We start from the raw sequence: 21,671 nt of genomic DNA on the forward strand, positions 1-21,671 counted from the left end.
AGTTTTGTTTCGCGAATCGGGCAATGAATCAAGACAAAGTTCATTTTTTCACACACATAACAACAGATGAACGTTGTACAAAATTTTTGTTTGCTTGGCTGAAAAGTCGACATCATAACTTATATGGGAAAATGGCATAGCGATGATGCATGGTAAAACGAATTTTCTTTACCTTGTAATTTCCTTCGTTAGTTCCATCAGTTAGCGTAGAAATAGAAGTCTTACAAGATTGAATTTCACGTAACAGCATTTGGATCGTCGTGTTGGCTTCTATTTCTTGTTGTGTCAGACGAGCACTGAAATAGAAACGCTGTGATTTCGATTTGAATACTAGTTTGTCAATAGATTGTGCAAGAAAGTTGATGACACTTGAATCAAATTCGTTCTCATATGTTTATGGTTAAATCTTTTGCACGCGGGATCTGGAAATTTACTCTAGGGGAGTGATTACTATCCAAAATTCTTGGCGAATTTATATCGTTTTGGCGACTAGTCGAGGAGATAGTCATGCGCCGAAAAAGTCACACTGGTGTGATAAAGAAAAATAAACCATTTCGTCCCCACTGCAGCGTTTTCAGTAGTACAACAACACGCCATGTCATTACATTATGATAATTAAACCATTATGTTACAACAACTTTTCCGCAAAAGAATTTTTTTTTTTATAGATCTGATGCAAAAGCAAAGATACTATTTATCCACCACTTACAACAACTTTTCGGCCTCCACTTGAGTTGCGAGGTACTCGTCAATTGACTTTCGCAGGGTGTCTATTTCTTTGTGTAAGTTTTCTTTTGATTGGCTTTCAGCTACCTGAAAATCCTTCATTTACCAAAATGAAAAGCAACGCACGATAAGATAAGAGGTATCAACCCCCACAACCCACCAACTGAGTTTCGAAATCTTCAATTTTTGCTTGCATCAATTTTGCATTCGCACGCAAGTCCTTCATTCTTTCTAAACACACAGTTTCAAGCTTGTTACGCTTTATTACAATTGTGTGCATAATGTGGGAACTCTACCTTCATTCCTTGCCAGATTTTGAGTTTTGTCGTTAATTTCCTCCATCATTTCGATTTTTTCAATTGCGTAATTGTCAAGCTCTTTTTTGAGACCGTCGTATCTTTCCACGTAATGGAGGGTTTTTATCTAAAATATACACAAACCTCGCTTGCTTTACACAACTTGTTAATTAAAGCCAAGTGGCCTGGCAAAGTTGTTGATTTATTTTATTTTAGGTGTAAAACTAGAACTAGACGAGTCGTTTGTGAAAGGTATTGCGCAAAAAGACATTATACAGTGCTACAAAGTAAACAGAAAGTTTTTCTACGTAAGTCAATCTATAGTTGACCATGAAGCACTTCAGTAGGCCTACCATATTACGAAAAAGTTGTTAGGCCTACAAGTAGTACAGGTATGGATTGTGCATCACCTCCAACTTTGAAGAGTTGCTGATGAAGTAAACGCTAACTGCAGACATAAAGCAAAGTCCAAACAAAAGCAGAGCAATGAATTTGCCTCCGTTGCTTCCATAACGTACTGCGATTACAAAACGTTAAGTTAAATCTATGAGCTGACGTTGTGCGTTTATATCATTTTTCCTCGTTCATTTTTAACGTAACTATACGAGTGACCACATGAGAACAACGTATTTTACCTTTGTCCAGCGCATTCAAATGGTAAGATGCAATGTTTTCCATTTTCTGTTCGGCGATCATTTGGTTGGACAGCAGCGTTTTAAAACAACGAGCTGGTCTTGTCTAACTTAACTCCCAACTCACTGATGCGCAACTAATTCTGCTTTGCTATGTGGCATCACAAACGAGCAATACGTTTCCGTTCGGGACACGAGCACAGCTGATTATAATGGAGAAATACGAACCCAATTCTGCTCACTGCTCTATGCTTTGAAACCGCGCCGGTTTTATTTGTAATGGGATGTGTCTTTATCTGATTGACAGCTTAATAAACCTCATTGTATGTTTCTGCGACAACCAACACAATTATACGGGGCATTTAAGATTAATGTTAGACACCCAGGAAAATGGTGTCGGCCAGCAACATATGGGAGATTTAAACACTAAAGCAGGTAAATTTAAATCCGATTTGTCAGAAGTTTCACCAATGATTCGCAGGAACAAAGTTTTGGCGTTTGCAACGTTTACCAGTAAAACTGTAGCACCTCGTTTCGCACAACCCTTTCTCTTTTCCAAAAACAATCAATTAAATATGCACTTTGATGACAAGTATATACTCAACCCCGCGTGTGTTTCGCAATGAAAAGCAAAACAAACACAAAATTTAAATTCAATGGAAAAGAGTTTTAAAAGTTTTAAAGGTAAGGTATCCACAAATAAGATCTCTGGGACGCATATAGTGATCTACAACGAAATAACCTGGCACTAGTATCCTCTGGATATAGTGGACCTGTACAACATCTCCATATGGGAAAGGGAGTTGTGGGGTTAGACAATGCTTTTCTTCGCGGATATGCCATTTTATTAAGTTTATGTATCTAAAGACTATGAACTTGTTGTTTGTATTGTGTTCTGCACATATATATTTAGTCCGATGCTGGTGTAGCAAGCTTAGTGGTGGTTTTCAACAGGCCGCTTATAATTTTTGACATGTTTTTTTCAAACATGTGTGACAACCAAAGCATGCCTCGTCCAGATACACGGGATAAAATAGACACCAGTTTTCCCAAACCTTTCTTTACGGCTTACACTAAAACACAACCAAAAATCAGCAACTGCAATCGTCATTTCTAGCAGTTTCGAACCATTTCGAAGGAAGTAAAGCAATTTTTTGTGCATCCCGTGCAATCAAAGTTTGTAGACCCCAGCAACGCTATACCATAGCTTTTAATGCGAGCACAGAAAAACCACCCGATAGAGCGGAGTTGCATGCTATACGATGAATTAAAGCACACCAATTACGTCATGTACCGACACTCATTACAAAGAATTAGATGCGTAGCGAATGAGCAAACACCTTTGAAACAAGCGGCTTTAACGGATATCGCAGGACATCTTGTGAGAAATTAAGGTCACACAAAATGATGCAAAAAAGTTTGACAAATAACTCGCACCTGGAACTATTAGTAAACTGCTCGAAAACATCACAATCGAATGTTCGTATAGTGGTTTGATTAAACTGGAAACAGGTTCTGTTCCTAATGCAAGGGGTTGGTTGTCAATGCAAGGCTCCAAAACAGCAAGAGGCCAAACTAAACTTTCAGTTTTGATATCTGGGACAAATTGCTATGGGTAGTATGGTGTGATTCACTTAGAAATGGTTTGAAAATTGTACCCAAAGGTGAACTGATTAGCGAAAGAATAAACGAACGACAAAACACAGCCTGGACGGATGTAAGAAAAAAAAACAATGGAAAATATTCATAGCAATAAAGCGCGACGAATCATGGCACCAAACTGCGACTTTCATCAACTAAAGTTTTCGAGAAATTTGCACTTAGCGGTGATGATGAATTAAGTTAGTTGAAGCACTGTGGAAAGATGTCGTCGCCACAACACCAATGTACAATTGCTCATGGGATTTTGCTTTGGTGGGGGCACAGGAATTGGGCACGACTATTTCTAATGCACGCTGGTTGATGACCAAGACACAAACGCCTGATATTTCGTAAAAACATAGTTGGCCCCCAACCGTAAGTGCAATTCGCCGATAACGCTAATTAATTTAACCGACACCATCATATGACGACACGGATGTATGTCAGGCCAAAGAATCAGTCGTTTATGGATTTAGAGTCATGTACAATGCTTTCGATTGAAGCGAAGGCGAGTATGTTACACGTTACCGGTGTGTGTTCACCGCACTCTTCATCCGGCGAACTGGTTAGTAGTATTCAAAAACAGAGAAACATCATTAATTTAAGTTAGACAATCAACAAACATCTTTTTGTAAATGGGAAATGCCAATAACTTCCCAACAAAAATCTTAGCTAATTTGCTCGGTGACGTCATCCAAAGACGATTGCACCAAAACAAGATTATCTGTGAAGTAAAACTAAACATGAAAACTACACGCGCCGTAAATTTGCGCTGGCATTTTGCAGTGCCTTGAAAGGTGTGACAAAATACACGAGTCAAAGGTTAGTGACTAGTTCCGACCGGTTTAAACCAGTCGGGGACGGCCAGGAGCGCATCAAAGTTTCCAACACAATTAAAAAACAATTCATGGCATCGATCGGACAAAGGCACAAAAACGAAAATGTAAAAACAAGGGATTAGTTCTTGCAATAAAATTAAACGCAAAAGCCAATGGGAAAAAATGGCGAGATTTTATATGGAACTATATCGAGTCGGTCAACATGTACAAACGGCGCGACTTTAAACAACCAATAGCACGCCATAGGAAATTTTCACAACAGAGCAACGTTCTCCAATAGACCCCCAAAAAGGACGTATTAATCTACCTTATAAAAACCACTAGACCCGCCGTCTTTCATTGTAAGTTGAACGTCAGTGATAACAGTCTCCCGATCTATCGCTTTACACATATCGTACACAGTTAAGGCAGCCACAGTAACCCCGGTAAGTGCCTCCATCTCCACCCCAGTTCGATCAGCAGTCGCAGCCAGTCCCTCTATTGCCACCACGCGGTCGCTTTGATCCAACACAAGCTTGATTTCGATGCGTGTGAGCGCCACCTGATGGCAGAGTGGTATTAAGGACGAGCAACGCTTGGCGGCCATTATACCAGCGATTTTAGCCACTCCCAAGACATCGCCTTTGGATACGGCGTTGTCAGCGACCGCTTGAAATGCGGCGTCGCTTAGGCGGACTTTCGCTGTTGCCACGGCGACCCGCTTGCTGATTGGCTTGTGGGAAACGTCAACCATGGAAGCCTTGCCCTCGTCGTCAACGTGTGTCAGTTTGGCGGAGGGTGTCGCGCGTGAAACGCGGAAGAATCTGACGGATTGATGAGAACAGTTGGGTGGGCTGAGCGCGGAGATGTTAGTGAGCGATTTAAAAAAGTTGTCTGCAGGCGGTGAAGGCGATAAAGTAGATGAAGAGGAACCTGAATAAATATGTAACATTCGTCATTTATTTTGCCTTAAAACTATCCCAAAAGTCATATTTGTATCCCGACTATCACGATTGGCTTTATTTCCAGTTGGGTTTCGTTCGTCTGTTCGGTGGTCCCTCGCTATTCTATAGTTAATTATGCGTTGGAGCCTGAGAATGACCGTTTTAATGTGATGAAACTTAAAAAAAAAGTTTATTTTAAAAAAAGCCCCAATCTATGCACACTTTTGATGCGACTAAGTTTTCATTGGAAAAAGGATACCGAAGTCCCATAACATTTTGTGCATGGTGCCTTTACCGCAATCAAGTACCTGTAACAAGAGGGGTTCACCCACCGATCAAAATCATAGGTCGGTTTTTCATCTGGGCCAGATTGAACATTCCTGTTGGACAAAACACAGCGTCAACAATGCACTGTGCCATTTTACAGCCAATTTACGGACAATTTATGGAGAAGGTTGCTTTGTCGCAAGACCTTTTTTTATGACCCCGCCATATGGTCCACACTGATTGTAAAAGCAAATTAAGTGCCAAGCGGGTGGGGCAATTTAGGAAGCAACGGCGTTATTGAAATTGTTGAAATTGTCCTACACCAGTGATTTTCAACCGGTGTTCCGCGGAACACCAGTGCTCCGTGAAAGATCCTGAGGTGTTCTGCAAGAAATTTATTAGTTTGACTGATGTTCCGTTGAACACGGTTCGAAAATCTTTTTTTATGAAAGTAATCATCCGTCATCACCAGTTTAAATGTTCCATTGTTGTGAAACAATATGATTCGTTTTGTAATAATAAGAATGTAATTGCGCAAGCCTATTGCTGGTTAAGTACAATGCCGCGCAGTACTTCCAACAATTTGGTGTTCCGCAAGATTATTTTGTTAAAAATAGTGTTCCGTGGCTCAAAAACGTGAAAAAATACTGTCCTACACACATCATGTAATAATGTTAAAACTAAAATCAATAGAAGACACGCAAGTGGTGGACTGGCATGCTTCTGGCGTCATTAACACTGCTCTGTGTTTTGCTTTTCACATTTTTATGCTATAGTTCACGTTAAATGATTAATGAAATACAAGGCTGCTAAGTGCAAGACAGACTACGGTGACGGTCAATGACGTCATAATTGGGTTTTGTGGTCTTTTACCTGCGTGCTGTTTCTTCTTCCGTTTCACAGCGGCACCGATTATTTCCATCAACTGCTCGTCGTCCTTTCCTGACCTCAGTTCGTCACGCAGTGAAACCTCGCTGTTCCCGAACAAACAGACCTGACAAACATACGTTGTTACGTCACAAACAGGAGATGCAGAATACATTTTGGCACAATTTGAAAAGGGTTCGCCAGCAAGGTTGACGATACAGATACTATGCAAAACTTAAATTGGTAAAATGAGGGTTTGTATGTCCTTTTATAATTGTAATATGTACATTGTACATAACAGCAGAGTCGAATTAAATGCATTTCAAAAATGTATCCAATCACGCCGCATTTTAACGCTGCCCAAAGCGCTTTCAACGCAACGGCCACCTTTACAGCTGTGTTGACCACCAGAAAACACTGTATTTCTCCATTAACATAAAATCTGTAAAATGAGCAGTATCCGCGTACGATCAACTCGGTAGCACGGGAAGTACCGACCGTGTTTAAGCTTTTCGAAGTAAGCGTAAAATTGCGGGTTACGCAGAGGGTCAAAAAGTTAATGATAAATAATAACTAGCTATACCGTGGAGGTATTTCGGAGAAATATCTCTTCCACAGCTGTGTTCCATTAAAGTGGACTTTATTGTGGTCCAAAAATGGCAAAACGGGTGCGTTTTAATTAAAGTTGGTTCAAAATTTCTGCAACAGCTTTTCAACTTATTGTGAAACAAAAATATATTAAACCAATTTAGAATGTAAAGTTTTGCACAGCAAGATCAAATATTTTTTCTTGTGCGCAAGATTTAAAATATGCCAGCAATAAAAAAATTTCTCTACATATAAAAAAAATACCTTCAGGTTGCCGTCGGCTGTTATGCGGAGTCGGTTGCACGTGCCACAAAAATGGTTGGACATGGAGGTGATAAAACCGAACTGCCCGGCGAAACCTTCCACTTTGTAACCCTAAATTGTAACAAAGATGTTTATTGCCGCTTGTACTCTCATATACTCGCTTAAAGGGAATTATTTCCGACAAAAATTGGGTTGAAAACGACCAAGTGAGAACGAAAAACAACAATGTGTTTTTTCGTGCTCTTTTAACTTTTTGACATTTTTTGTAGCTTCGGAGAGTTTTCATTGGTGAAACAGAACAAGAGGGTAAATGTGTGCATGAACAATGAACTGGCGGGTTGGAAATCAAACAACAAAACCTGAATGAAAACCATTCCAATTTCAAGTCATCATCGTTTGCGAAAACCCCAAAAACACCTGACCAGCAAAGCAGCAAAACCTAGAAAGTCAAAAAAAACCTCAAAAACAACCAATTTGTGCCAAATCACAGAATTGTGACCAATAGGATAAAGTGCCCAATGGCAGGTTTACAACAGAAGCAAAGTGACACCATATATGCAAGCGACTTGACACGCCGGCCGGCACATTCCTCACATTTGGCCCGAAGGCTCGTCTTGCGAGTGGAACAAGCTTATCAACGAAAACATCAGCTTTCAACCGGCGGCCAGTTCAACCTATCACGGACCTGGTCTCCAGTAGCACTCCGAGGCTTATCAGTATAGACACCGACACACCTTCACTATAATAAGGCTGTTTCTGTGGCGAGAAAAGGAAAATCGAACTTCTTTTAAACTTTTTTTTCATTTTTCCAGGGGAGTTGGTTTGGTCTGATCTATAATCCGCAAAGTCGGGAGACACTTAAAAAAATGCACAAAATACCACCTGTCCGTAAAACTAACGAGCATTAACCTAAAAAAAAAGCAAAATAATTTAAAAAATACTAAAGCGACATAACCAGTTTGGGCTCGGCATATAACTCGAACGCAAATCAATCATTTCCGTCCGTTCGAAAAACCAACGTCAACCGGAGAACACGAAAACACATACAAGGAATCGTGCAAATATGTTGAAACACTCTCTCGTTACATTTCGGTAGCATTGCCCTGTATTGTGAGTTGCAACAAGTTAAACCGCGTATCTCATGCGATTAAGGGTGGAAAGGGTATGAAGTGTTTCTATTCCAAACAACGGAGACACCCGTATGTGAGGACTGATTCGATGTGCGGTTATTAAACCATAAACTGCAGCTAACAAGTGCCTCGCTGTGGTATCCAGAATGTCAATTTGTATCGCAAACAAAAGCATTTCACAATCTGAGGAAAGCCGCAAACTCAATCGTAATTTCTCGTTGAAATATATTGTTGAGGGATTTGTTATTTTTTGAAGAAAAAAAAACATCCGAAAAAAAAACCAGAAGAGAAAGAAAACCGTCAAAAACAACTGTTATTGGCCGAAATAAAGAATTATACTTCCTTGCGGCCATTTGGATAAAGTGTTTTTCTTTTTTAAGATTTGTGTACGCGCAACAGAGCCATAATAATCAAACCGAAAGGTACCACAAAGTGGAAATCTGTGTGCCTGCTAGTCTACCAGCTAGCACAGTGCCACATCAACAGCTGCACTGATGAGACATTACAGACCCTGTCTGCAGCTCTCAAGATTTGTGTGTTTTCCGACCACTGATTGACCAGCAATGAGAAATGCAAAATGGCGCAACGTGGAGTCGTGTCGTCGAGGATCGCAGTTTTTTGCACGCTTGTGTTTGGATTTTGGAGACTTTTTAGTAGTTTTTGTCTGGAAGCAACACATGTATATCATCCACATTGCGATAATGTAAAGTAGAATTGGATGCCGCCTGCATGGGGTCAGGTTAAAGTTTTACTTCTCCAAGTTAAATATGGGAAAAATTTCCACGCTGATTTTTTAACGTTTGAAAGAACTTCAAACCTTGTTAGTATGCAAATCAAGTTGCAACTTTTGGTAACACCGAAGGCGAGAAGGAAAATAAGCTGAAATATTGGAGCACCATGACTGGAAGAAGTTAACGACAACATATTGGACAGAACAGAAATTAACAGAACGGAACAGAAAAAACTCAAAAACTAAATTTCAACAAAACAACTTCTCCAGGTAAAAATTTCAATGCTTTTTGTTTGGCAAACACGTTTATTTGTATGAAACACCTTCCCAGCTTTTCCACACCTACAGGTGCGCCCCGAAGTTTGAAAACTATTCAAGTTCTTTTGAAAAGACCCTATAGCTGTGGGTGTGTTTTTGTCAGATCGAAATTTTATTCCTCGCTTCCCAACAATATCCAAAGTGTTCAGTCTAATTCGAGGTTTAAGCACGAACCTGAAAACACATATTAATGCACCGACGGAACAACACCGGGAAAACGCACAAAAAATGGCGCCAGGGCCTGTTGGTTGAACGTACCCGGCCGAACTGCAAAGCAGTTTGTCGAGATTATGAGTCGTGCCGTTCCAGTAACCGCAACACAGTCCATGCAAGCAGGTAGAACTTGGTTGAACAAGTGTGGAGAGGCTAAGTGTGCGTCAAAACGCAAAGGATCGTGATTTAGTTGCATTTGTTTGCTGATTTTCAAGTGAATAAACCGCAGAGACAGACCTGGACTTTCGATTGGATATTGCACGTTGAAGTATGACATTTTAGATCCTTGGACTCGCTTTGAACGTTGACATCAGTTTTTGAAATCAAAATTTGATCGCAAACAGAGAAGAAATAGTTTATTGTCACTCCACAACAGAATAATTTCATGAAAACTGACTTGAGTCTGGATTTTTAATGCGTGAAAAGATATACAGTCGTTAGAAAAAACACACGACAAAATGACGTGGCCGAGGCCCTTTCACGTCGTTTCATTTACAATTTCATATTTTCACGATCCAATCACATGATTTTTATTCGAAAAATCGTTTTTTTGGTCACATATTCACATATTTGTTCTTCAAGCAATTGAGCTAATAATCTCTTAATACACATGTTTTTATGTGTAACACGGAGCCTGCCGGCACTATTTTGTTTTTTATCTTTTGCTTGGCCACAGTGTTTCCACCTTGGTTTATTTCCTGTGGGTTACATCTAGTTTTGTACCAAATAATTAATGGCGGCTACTTGGTCACCACAAAGTGTATGTCTTGCTTGCTGTTTAGCTGACCAGATTGTTGAAAGTCACACCATGGCTGCACTGATGAGAACGACAGATCATAAACAAATTAACCTATATCTGGTTCGTCACCATCACGGCGAATAAAAGAGAAACAAAGTGGCAAAAATTGCAACACGGGGTTGTGTAATGAACCAGAGCGTAATTTCATTTCATGCGCGTTCAATTTCATAATAACTACTTTCGAAACGTGACAAAATTACATAATCTCACTGGCAACAGAGACAGCAGTAACCGCGGGTAAACTAATTGAAGAGGTTGCATGAGCGTCGAAAAAACGAAGCTTTTTGCCTGAGCAATGCGATGCCAATCGAACTTGGCTTGAACAACCCTATGATTGGTGCAGTTTGGAGGTGTGGCAAGCGAATGCATGCACGCTTTTTGCGGGTCGGCGTTCGTGGAAACGATTGTACGACGCGTACTGCGAATTTTCCGACCTGGGGCAAACCGCAGGTCGCTTAAGTTTGCAAACCGTTTTTCGCTCGCTGCTAAGGATTGGAGGAGGGACGTGGTCGCGTTTGGTGACCTTTGAACTTCACCGACAACTTTTGCAATGAAATCTCACCCTGGAATTTTACCCATCAGCCGTAAAATATCGGCCATGTTGTTTGCAGAAGTTCGTTTGCAATATCAGAAAATTTCCACCCCCAAAAACTTCACAAATTTCAGGTTAGGTCGGGTCGTTTCGTCAAATGGTGTCAGACGGCTCGATGTGGTTGGGCGGTCGGGGCTTTGTTTGTGGAGCCGGTGCAAGAAAGCGCACGCTAATACGAGCCCACAGCCAAACTACATCGTCACGCACTGTCGGGTCGGTGAACTCAGCACGTGTGAGAGTTGGCGTGCAAAGACATGGTATATGTTATATTCTATACCTAGGGAGGACCGTAGGTGATACTTGTGTGTTTCTGCCACTGCCCATTAAATAGATTTGTGGGCACTCATTTTAACGCAAGTCGTCGCAAATGCTTGCCTATTCGAGCCACTTATATCGAAACCATCGCACACACAGCGCTGTGATTTGGATCAGGAGTTCTTAAACGGGGAACGCACGGCGAATTTTATGGGTCCCACCTGACAGAAATGCACTTAAGTCATATACAATATTTCACAAACACCGGACCACTATACGTATAGGCCAGTTTCAATTAACAGGATTTTTTATAACAAAATTAATGCATTGTTACATGTCCGTAAGTTCTACAATTTTTAGTGGTTTTATTTAAATTTACGTTTTGATAAAATAAAGAAATACTAGACGACTGTCAAACACGAGAGCGAGCAGAAAAGTTTGTGAGGCCTCGTTTATTCGATGATCTGCGACAGAAACAAAAGTTTTCTCTGCAGCACAGGGCTGAAAAAACCCAACCCGTCACCAACGAATTATGTCGAGCAGCAAAAATGAACTCGGGGGGTTTTACTGGCATATGACAAGCATGCGAAAAATAAACTTTCTTGGCAGTCAAAACAGCACAAGATATATTACATCTACCCGATCTTGACGAGAGCAACGGGAGACAGTCACGTTTTCAGGTGATCACGACACCAACTTATACCAGTTTTGGGCAAAGCAATGGCTTTACACGTCCGAGAGTCACAAAGAATTTGATTTTTCATTGAACGAAGTGGCTTTTTTAATTAAAGGTGTATGTGTGCTTTGTAAATAATACAGTATGTCCTTGCAGTGTTAAAAGTAACGACAAGTTTGGTGCGTTTCAAAATAAAAACGTGCAACTTGTACTGGGAACTTTTTGGAAGACGTTTCGTTCTGTCTTCGGCATCCTGCTTTTCGGCATGAGATTGCGGTTAAAGTTGGTTGAAACAAAGACAGTTAGACCGTAAACACAACACACTTAACACAGCACCATAAATAGCCGCTTGACATATGAAACTGTTATACCGCAAATTTAACATCGGCAATGAGACAGTTCCTTTTAACCAGAATTGCGCGGGCGTAAGTGGTGTGTCTGCAGCAGCAGTTGCTCACCTTGCAATTATCTCATCACGATCAGCGCTGTGCGGCGATTTGTTTTCCCGGTGGTCGGGATGGATTGGGACCTCGTTGCGACCTAATCAGCAAAATGGACGAACGCCAATTTCCGATTCACTTCGAGAACTTTCGCGAGCAAATTTCGATGGATTTCGAGTTTCCATTGGGAGCAATTGGAGTTTTTTTAGAAACGAAGCTGACGGTAAAAAATGCATTCCTTTTACAGAAACGATCTTCAAGCAGTAGGCCGCCCAAGGTAAAAAAATTCGAATGGTCAGTTGTTCGAAAACGTTATGGATTATGAAATTTAAGACTATTACAGCACATGCAAACTGTGATGTCTAGTATTACCTAGTATTACACTTTCGAGTCGTTCACGTAAATTTTCAATTTGAAATATTTCTGCAAATTGAAATATTTCTCAAAAACTTTAAACGTGATGCAAAAAAACATAGAGAAACATAGAGAACATAGTTATCTTACAGTCACCAGGGAAAAACAGCAACCCATCTGCGTTTTGTCGGTTTTCACCAAATTTATAAACGGGTAAAATCAAGTGGCCGCAACAACAAACAATTGAATGCAATTTAGATTTTACAAATTTTTGGATTTTACAGCACATGATGAAGCGAGATAAAGCTCGCAAAAGCTTGTGCAAATAACGTTTATTCTACGTCAGTCTGTCAAAAACATTGCACCAACAATTATCAAAGTTACAGATCTGAACTGACAAGGCGCTTTGAAGAAATTGAATTCCGATTATAGCATTTGTAAATTATGCTTCAATCTTTATCCCAACAAAGCAAATATTTAAAAAACCACAGTAAAGTCGTTGCTCACACAGCAAGAGAATGACCCGAATTACCTTTTGGAAAAAAGGACGGCACCCATTTTTGGGATAAAATTCCGACTAAGCATGAAATTAAGAATAGCACCAACTTTTTTGTTTGTTGTGACAAACAATATCTAGCATGGAGCAAAACAAAGGCCCGTCTGAATACTATGTTCACAACAAATACTGTTAAGCAATGCCCTTTGGCAGGGCTAAATACTAATCTCTACGCTGCTGCGTGTTTCCATCGACTTTGGCCAATCGGATTGATGGAGGTTTTTTCGGTGGTGAACAGAGCAAGTATTTTCCACTCAGCCGACCTTAATTTTGGGGGAAATCCTGGTTGTCGACACGCATGTGCGTATATGGATTCAGAGACAGATGGGTCGGGATAGCCCGCAGGTAAAAGTTGTTTTTTACAAGATGTTCGAAAACTAAACTTATCGGGCTCGCGTGCGAAAGAAGACTTCGGCCCTTTGGAATTGACGCACGCGCGGAAAGTGTTTTGCAACAGAATGGTCTTTTTCGGTCACGCGGAAACCCCGTCAAGACCAAAATGGCAAGTAACCTTTCCGCAGACCTTTGGCCTCTCCGGGCGAAATGACGTAGGTTTTAAAATTATGACATTTGGAAACGTTTCGAACTTGTTTGCTCCGAGACTAAAATAAAATAAAATCGCTTGTCGAGTGCTTAACTGCGAAGAATGCGACTTAGGATTAGGCGCGCACAAAGGGGGCGTGTCTCAACACGTGGATGATACGAACGGATCGAACACGAGAGAACGTGAATGGAATTCGTGACCAGGACATTTCGGGTTCGAAACCCGGTTTAGTCAAAAAGTAGCTGGCGAAAAATTGGAGATATTCTCTTTTCTGGTTCCATTTTTTTATGAAACGCCCAATGGCGATTGGAAACAATGGCTAAAAGACATAACAAAAAAACAGGGCTACAGTTAATTGGACAGATTTTCAGAATTAATGGCAAATTGGTTCATATTGAAGTAATGTTTTCAATCTCAAGTCGTTTTTTGCTTCTAACTGTCACGGAACCTGACGGCACAATTGGGTTAGTTGTTGCTTGGCTTAGTTTTTCCATCTTGTTTTCTCCGGATAACTGCCCCTAGTTTGGTGCCCAACGGATTGTATAGTCACCACAAAGCGGAAGCCTTTGCTTGGCCGTTTGGCCCGCAAGATCGTCATAGCTCACAGGTCGATGCAGATCACAGAATACAGAATTATTGTTATGTTCTAAATGCTCTATGAAGAAACCGTAAAAACGACCGCAAAACCTATTGGGATGTACCACATTGGGGAAAACACCCATATTCACCAGTATGTATCAATGCGGCCGAGTGACTGCACAATTTCAAGGTATCACAATCCATGAAGTTGAGTCATGGCGGTACAGACTAAAGCGTCGGCAACAGCATATAGTGAGTAAGTAATTAAAACGTGTTACATGTTTCTTGAAAAACAAATGAATCAACAAATTATTGTGTTTCTTGGTGCGATATATTGCAGCAATATAGATAATATCTTTCGGTTTCAATGACTCAACTGTACCCAAAGTATGTGACTCAATTGCATGGTATTTAACTGGGTTTACTAAACTGTTTACCACCGCACAACACTGACTGTAGTTACGCATAAGCGTGGTAAATTGTATGTAAGTTGTTACATGACTACAAAAGTGCAGTTTTTAGAATGGCAATTTACCTAAAACCTATTGCATAAGAAAAGAAAAGGACATATTTTGAGGTGTTATCTATAAATACCTAAATAGAAGTGGTTGCTAAATGGAAGTGTAAACTCTGTTTAGTAAAAGAGAACAACTTTGTTTTGTTTTTATTCGGTCGCTTTGGGGAGCAACCCCTTGTTTTATTATCAATACCAGCAACAGAGCCAATAACGTTTTTTTATAGTGAGCTGCAGACAGGGCCTCTCTTTCTACCATTACTGATAATGAGACCCGACGAGACCTAACGGGTCGAAACAGTGGTGACCCTGTCTCAGGGCGAAAAAAAATTATCAATAACATCAGCCATTAAAAGGCTTAGTTTCTACTTTGAACAACACCATGGAAACTACCTTCGATGTGTCGTTTGCAGCGTCTTTAAGTTTGATCACTTCGGGGTATGCGGTCCTGATCGTCTCCATCATTTCCCGATACGATACCATTTTCTTGTCGTTCCAACGATTTCCTGAAGAAATTAAACGCGATTTTTTTACGGTCACGTCGTATTCAGTAACGCGCTGTGTTTGACAAAAGTTAAAAAGAAAAAATATTACAGCTACATATTTAGTAACTTTTACGGTTTGACAGAATGTTATGTTCTGTGGAATGTAGATTTAGAACAGCATTTCCTAACGTACCTAAAATTTGATGATAAATGTATAAGTTGTAAACAAAAGTTTCAACAGCATTTATGAATCAGGTTTCTTCAAATCTAAATTCAAATATGAATAATTTTCCCCAAAAATTATTCAATACATTTGTGCAGGAAATATGCAACAAGAGCAACTTTGTAGCAAAGCAAAGACATATTAATCCAGTGGTCCCTAACTTTTATGAACCGGTAAAACACTCAACCTTAACAAAATGTCGAAACGACACCTCCGAAAAATATGACATTTTTTCAGAAACATTTATAGAGGTGCAGTTTGTCAAAGAAACAAAATTCCAAAGCCTGGAAGAACTTGCGGCACCCTTCATTAAAACGAAGCACTTGCATCGCGACACACCATCCAAAAAAGTTTGCGATTACCAACAACGATTCATAAACGCGCATCGCACTTACTGCAATGAAATCAAGATGCACATGAGACTATTTTTATACAACTTAAATCCTGTGTTGATATATTTCGTAAAGAAAAGTTTTTATAATACGGCACAAGGGTAACTCAACCTACAAAGCTTTATTTGGACCCCTGAGCAGCTTAAGTCTTCATAAATCTAAAAATATAAGATTCGTGCCGCTAAAATACCCAGGACTCGTAATTTTAACAGACCCTGCCTTGTCATGCAATAGCAAGAAACCCTTGAGGGGTATATTAACAATTGTTTACGCGCAATCTGGTTTTATCTAAAAAGTTAAACAAGGTCGGGAGATTGATGCTTGGGGAACCGATGCTGTGGTAGTTTGCGATAAAACTGATCTGTAGCAATGCCCTTTTTTCCGAAAAAGATGATTTTGTCAGTCCTACATATTGCATGCGTCATTACGTGGTTTCCTCCGTCGCTTTCCCGCTACAGCGTGATAAACATTTTTACAACCAACAAGACGAGGCCAAAGATCCTTTCAGATTGCCAAGAGTCGGTCTGCAAGCGAAGGGCGTTAACACCAAAAAGCGACAACGGGTTGCTCGTTTCGTATTAGTGGTCCCGCCATATCTCACAGCTTGATCGGGACATCAGGACTTAGGTGCGTTCGACGTCAAGCTCTTTTCGGGAACCGACGCCATTTTCCGCGAATCCGCGGCAAGCCCGTGCGGGCAGAAGCTTTCGCGGGAAGCGGGAGAAAAACATGTTTGATTGACAAGAGCCCGGATCGGTCTCCGATAACTTCTACGTTTTTTGGATAATGTGCGAAAATGTCGCAAGACCCTTTATTAAGTTAATCCATGACGCTACGGGCAGCCAAATGGCACATCAGCAATAGTATGAAAGATTTTTGCTGGATGTACGGCATAGGCAAGTACATTGTTCGCATTTAAACGTGCGCTCATTGGAAAAAACACGCTCACACAAATACGTATATTTAAACGAGACAAAAAGAACTTTTTAGGTTGTTTAACGTCATGAAATACCATAAATATTGTTTCTTTTTGAATAAAACAACAAGGAACTTTCAAATTGTCAAAAAGGCAACAGTATATTTCTTTTTTCCGCTTGTCTTTTAACGACCAATGCTCTGCGTGTGGCCTCGGTGGCCGTAATAAAAATGGCTTTTAATCGAATCAAGGAATGTATTCAAAAAATGTCAACTCAATTACGTGTGGCGCCCACAGATTTTTCCGCCCACAAAATTTTTCAGGATTCTTTAAATATGGAGATTAATCTCTTCGCCCGTTTTTTCCCGACCGCAACGGCACGAATACAAATGGGACAAACAACACTATCTTCGATCCCCACCACGTGTTTGCATTGATCGTCTATTTTCGGCCATTGTTGAAGCCCGGCGCCACAGGGTTTACAGGGAAATTATAAACGAATTCACACCACAGATGTAAAAGCAAATATTAAAGTCAGTGAATTTTAAAAAAAATCCTTTAATAGTTCAAAAGAAAAGAGTAGGTCTGGCTGGCAGATGTTACTAAACCTGGTTTTCTTTACAAATAAAGCCGCCACAAGAAAACCAAAAAAACAAACAAATCATTTTTTTCCGCCTTGTGTCAACACAAAATTGCCCAGTTAATTTTTTCACAGCTGTTTTGGCAAAGTTTGACAGATGGCTGTAACAACAAAAACTACCAAATTATGAACAGTTCAATCAAGTTGTCAATCCCATATGCTACCAAATCCATACCAGAAACGCATAGTTCGTGGCTGTTAGAACGTATTGTAAACATGGTGTTTGTACATAAGAGTAAGTGATTACTTCCTGTGTTCCAACATGTTGAAAACTGAGCCAATTATTTTCCCAAATGATACAGCCAACAGCTGTAAACTGTGTGTATGGTGCGACCCGAACAACATTCGTTCATATAGCTTGGTTTAAATAGTTTAGCATGAAACATTGGGCCCAATTTCGTACAAACCCCAAGAACATATATCAAAACTTAAGGATAAAAAAGACACGCATTAATCTTATCCATCCCTGTGTTATATCGCATGTATGCGGAGGTTTTTGGCCGCCTGTTACATGTGATAACACACTGATTACTACGGGTTTTTATGACATTCTTACTTTGCAAACTTGCGATTTTAGACGTACGTATAGAACTAGGTAAAAAAAAATAATTTTGATTGTGATTAAATGATGGGTCGCCCAAATGAGTTTTCGCTGGAAAGATTGCTCACCATCGAACGGCATGTACTCAATAAATCTGACGTCAACTTTGAGGTCTCTCGTCAACTGAACGAAGTCGCAAATTTCGTCTTCGTTTACTCCGTTCATCACCACGCAGTTTATCTGCAAATAAATTACAATTAATAAATTTACATTATCTAATCGGGTACTAAGCGGGTCAATTACACAAGTGGAACGTCATTGCGTTGAACTACTCGAATGTGCTATTAAATGACAGAATATTTTGAATGATGTATCTGATGTTTAAATATGATTTCAAAATTCGCTTTCCAGCTTAAGAAAAGAAATTTTGATCAGAAAGCATGTGGCGTCGCACATTGCGATTTTGGCATAGACGAATGAAATGTTTGAGTTGTTTTTGCTGTTACGCGTTTTAAGGATGTAACCTTGCACTTGTTTACAAAGGAAGGTCAGCTTCACACCCATCACTGCATGCAAACAACACTGCCATTGTATCCACCTTTTTAAGGCACGCCACCGACGAAGTTTCTCAGAACTGGAAAAAACGAGAGGAGAAAATCTCCAAACGCGCAAAGTAACGAATTTTCAATTATCGAGCGGGCAATCTGGCGCCGTCGCCACGAAATCGCGGGCAGTCGCAGGCCAAAAGAATTTTCTAGAACACGCTATGGGTCGCGGAACGCGCAAAGTTGGGACAAAACTGCAAAAACAGGTAAACAATTCGCCGCACGCCATCTGTGCCCTGCAGTTAATTCCTAAAACTGGAGCGTTTGGCTCGAAGCAAAGGGCACGCGTTAGAGATTAGATGACGGTTACAGGTTGGGCAACGTAAACTGCAAGGCCTAATAGAACCGATTTCACGCAGCTAGTGACGAGAAGGCGTTGTCTTGTTCGGTGTTCTCAGAAAACCTGGACGCATTTTCGCCGCCAAGTTCGGCGCGACTTAATTTAACGAAAATACCCGATTTCGTCGCCGCCGAAAATGTGCCATCTCATAGTGCCTGGTATGTTTGAGAAAAAAACAGCAACAAAAATGCGTTGCATCCTATGCAGGTCGAAGAAAAGAACAGGCAATGACTGTGAAGTAGTAATTGATGTTTATTTAAATTGTCCAATTTAATGTCTGCTAATTAAACATGTCCCATGTTACCAATAATGCTGGGTTATTGCTTCCCATTTCCTAAAACAGGGCAAAAAACGAACAGGCTGCAATGGCGCAGTGGGTGAACACCCTTTAAAGTTACTGTTTTTATGTAATTATCTGAGCAGCATTAAAAGAACATTTACAACACACCACAATATTTTAGTGAGTGATTAGGAATGGACCCTTTACCGATATATACATAAATAAAATACTCACCTTTACTGGAGAAAAACCCATGTCCACTGCCATTTTAATGCCTTTAATCACGCGTTCCCAGCCTCTGTGTCTAGTTATCAGCTCAAATCGTGTCGGATTCAATGTGTCCAGGCTAATGTTCAATGAATCAAGACCGGCCACTTTAAGGTCTTTCAGTTTTCGTGGGAGTGTTAGCCCATTAGTTGTCATGCCAATGCTCTCCAAGTTTCCGTTTGGTGTTCTCATGGCATTTAACTCAGCTGCAAAAATATGGTGAATTCGAGAGTTTGCAGCTTTGTCTTGAAAACAAAATTTATTCAAACTTACTTATGATATCACAGAGGTCCCTTCGAACCAGTGGTTCTCCACCAGTCAATCGAATTTTCTTGACACCTTCTTGGACAAAAAGTCTGGACAGTTTGATTATCTCTTCAGTTGAAAGTAGTCGCTCACGAGGTGTCAGCTGGATTCCCTCTGCTGGCATGCAATACTTGCCTGTATTACAAAAATTATATCAATATTAATGTAAACATAGTACATTTATAACCAAAAAATTGATTGCTTACAGTTAAAATTTTGATCACAATAAAAAATTCACTAAATCGTATGACAACAAACTATATATACATGTAAATAAATATGTATTATGCTCAAGGGAGAAAAGAAAAACAAAGACTGCTTACATCTTAAATTGCATTTCTCTGTCAATGAAATCCTTAGATATGAATGCTGACGGTCAAAGTTGTCGACAAGGAAATGTGAAAATGGCAGAGGTTCTTCGATCAAGCGTTCCCTCAAATTCACAACTCTCTGTTTCGGCTTTTCCACTGGCGGAGAACGTTCTTCAGGCTTAAAAACAAAAAATTCTGATTTAACAAACAAATTAACACATATCATGCTGATTCATGAACTCATATTAAACACAAGCAATCTACCAGTGGTTCAAGGGATGCAGCTGTCACGTGACCAAGTCTCTGTTCAATAGATGCAAAAATGGCTGAAGGTTTCAAAAACCTCGCCATGCACATTTTTGAGGAATTCATTGTTCAGCTGCAAGGGCCCTAAATGCAATGCATACAAAAACACATCATTACACTGTTTTTTTCTTTTGGGTAAAAATTCGTCATTAGGCGAAGGTGGTTGCAATGCACTTAACGTTTACGTTGCACAAATTTTGTTACGAATATACACAAAAATTTTGTTCAACAAAATTTCGAGATATAAGGATATAAAAAAACATGTGCAAATTAATGTTGCACTTTTTTCCACCTATTGGTATGACTTGCTCTGGTATGTCACCAGTTCACCTGGCTTCGCTCTTGAAATGAACGGTCCTCGTGCAAAACCAACACCGAGCTAACAAAATAGCTGACGCTGAATGAAGAAGAGGCTGCGTTTGCTGTGCAAGTAGTATGCATTGAACCGTGACAGATGTTTTGTGCAATAAAAAAAAACATAGAAAACTTAAAGAAAATCACTGTCTTTCTATGATGTATCGGAATCTTGGAAATCATGCTTTAACCTAATAGGGAAAAAATTGCATTCAGGTACATTTCAGAGATTTAAACCTGTGTTTCGGCTATAGATTTTTTCGTGTGCCAAACGCATACTTCAAATATTCTTGTTTATTCATATGTTCTGTTTATTGCATTTTGGTTTAGACTAAATAAAATCACCGGGCCTTGAATTTATTTAAAATTTAACCTTGTCCACAAATGCGAAAAGGTTCGCAACCGCTGGACTTTAACTCTCAAGAATTTGAGACATTTTTCCATGAATTTGCATAGCGGAAAAGTAACAAGAATTGCACGTCAAGCGTTTATTCGCAGTATATGACTTTCAACTTTTCGGTCTTTCGAATACAACACTTTTGCAGGACCAAAGGCTCGAAAAGCTAATATTGGAATGACTTCCCCAACTGTTGCTCTGCAGGATTCAGTGCCAAACAGTCAAACCGAATAAACATTTTAATATCAGGCTTGTGGAAATAAATTCCAAGCCGGCAAATCGCTTCTTGAATCTTAGTAATTACATAGAACCGAATTAAACATGTAATAGACTGATAGACTGATAGACTAATACATTCTGTTTAAATTGAACTGGAAATGCAAATGCACTGCGATTTAACGCAACATAATTACAACAGCGACACAAAGCGGAAGAGGAAAAACGAATTTTACGCAATTACAGTTGAAACATGTTTTTATCAGCTGCACTGACAAACAGCCGAAAAGACAGAGCAATGTTTTTTCCCCTCATATTGTAAGTATTCATAATCACAACTGTGTATAGA

The 21,671-nt window shown here is 39.9% G+C and overlaps 1 protein-coding gene across 2 annotated transcripts; it reads right to left on the minus strand.

The window, feature by feature from the left end:
• Positions 1-2,846: 2,846 nt before the first annotated feature.
• Positions 2,847-20,786, minus strand: LOC145890409 (molybdenum cofactor biosynthesis protein 1-like). Of its 2 annotated transcripts, XM_082981401.1 has the most exons (11): positions 20,648-20,786; positions 20,314-20,439; positions 20,062-20,227; positions 19,706-19,873; positions 19,400-19,638; positions 18,069-18,180; positions 15,137-15,249; positions 7,044-7,154; positions 6,198-6,318; positions 5,366-5,437; positions 4,907-5,046 (listed from the first exon to the last, which is right to left on the minus strand). In XM_082981401.1, exons 2-10 carry the CDS (start codon positions 20,419-20,421, stop codon positions 5,382-5,384), a joined length of 1,194 nt encoding a protein of 397 aa, XP_082837527.1. In that variant the 5' UTR covers positions 20,422-20,439; positions 20,648-20,786; the 3' UTR covers positions 4,907-5,046; positions 5,366-5,381. The 2 variants fall into 2 exon arrangements, with proteins under 2 accessions (XP_082837525.1, XP_082837527.1); XM_082981399.1 differs by lacking the exon at positions 5,366-5,437 and having other exon boundaries at positions 2,847-5,046.
• Between the last annotated feature and the right edge of the window lie 885 nt (positions 20,787-21,671).

This window comes from Ascidia mentula, chromosome 2 (assembly GCF_947561715.1).
Source record: "Ascidia mentula chromosome 2, kaAscMent1.1, whole genome shotgun sequence".
NCBI lineage: Eukaryota > Metazoa > Chordata > Ascidiacea > Phlebobranchia > Ascidiidae > Ascidia > Ascidia mentula.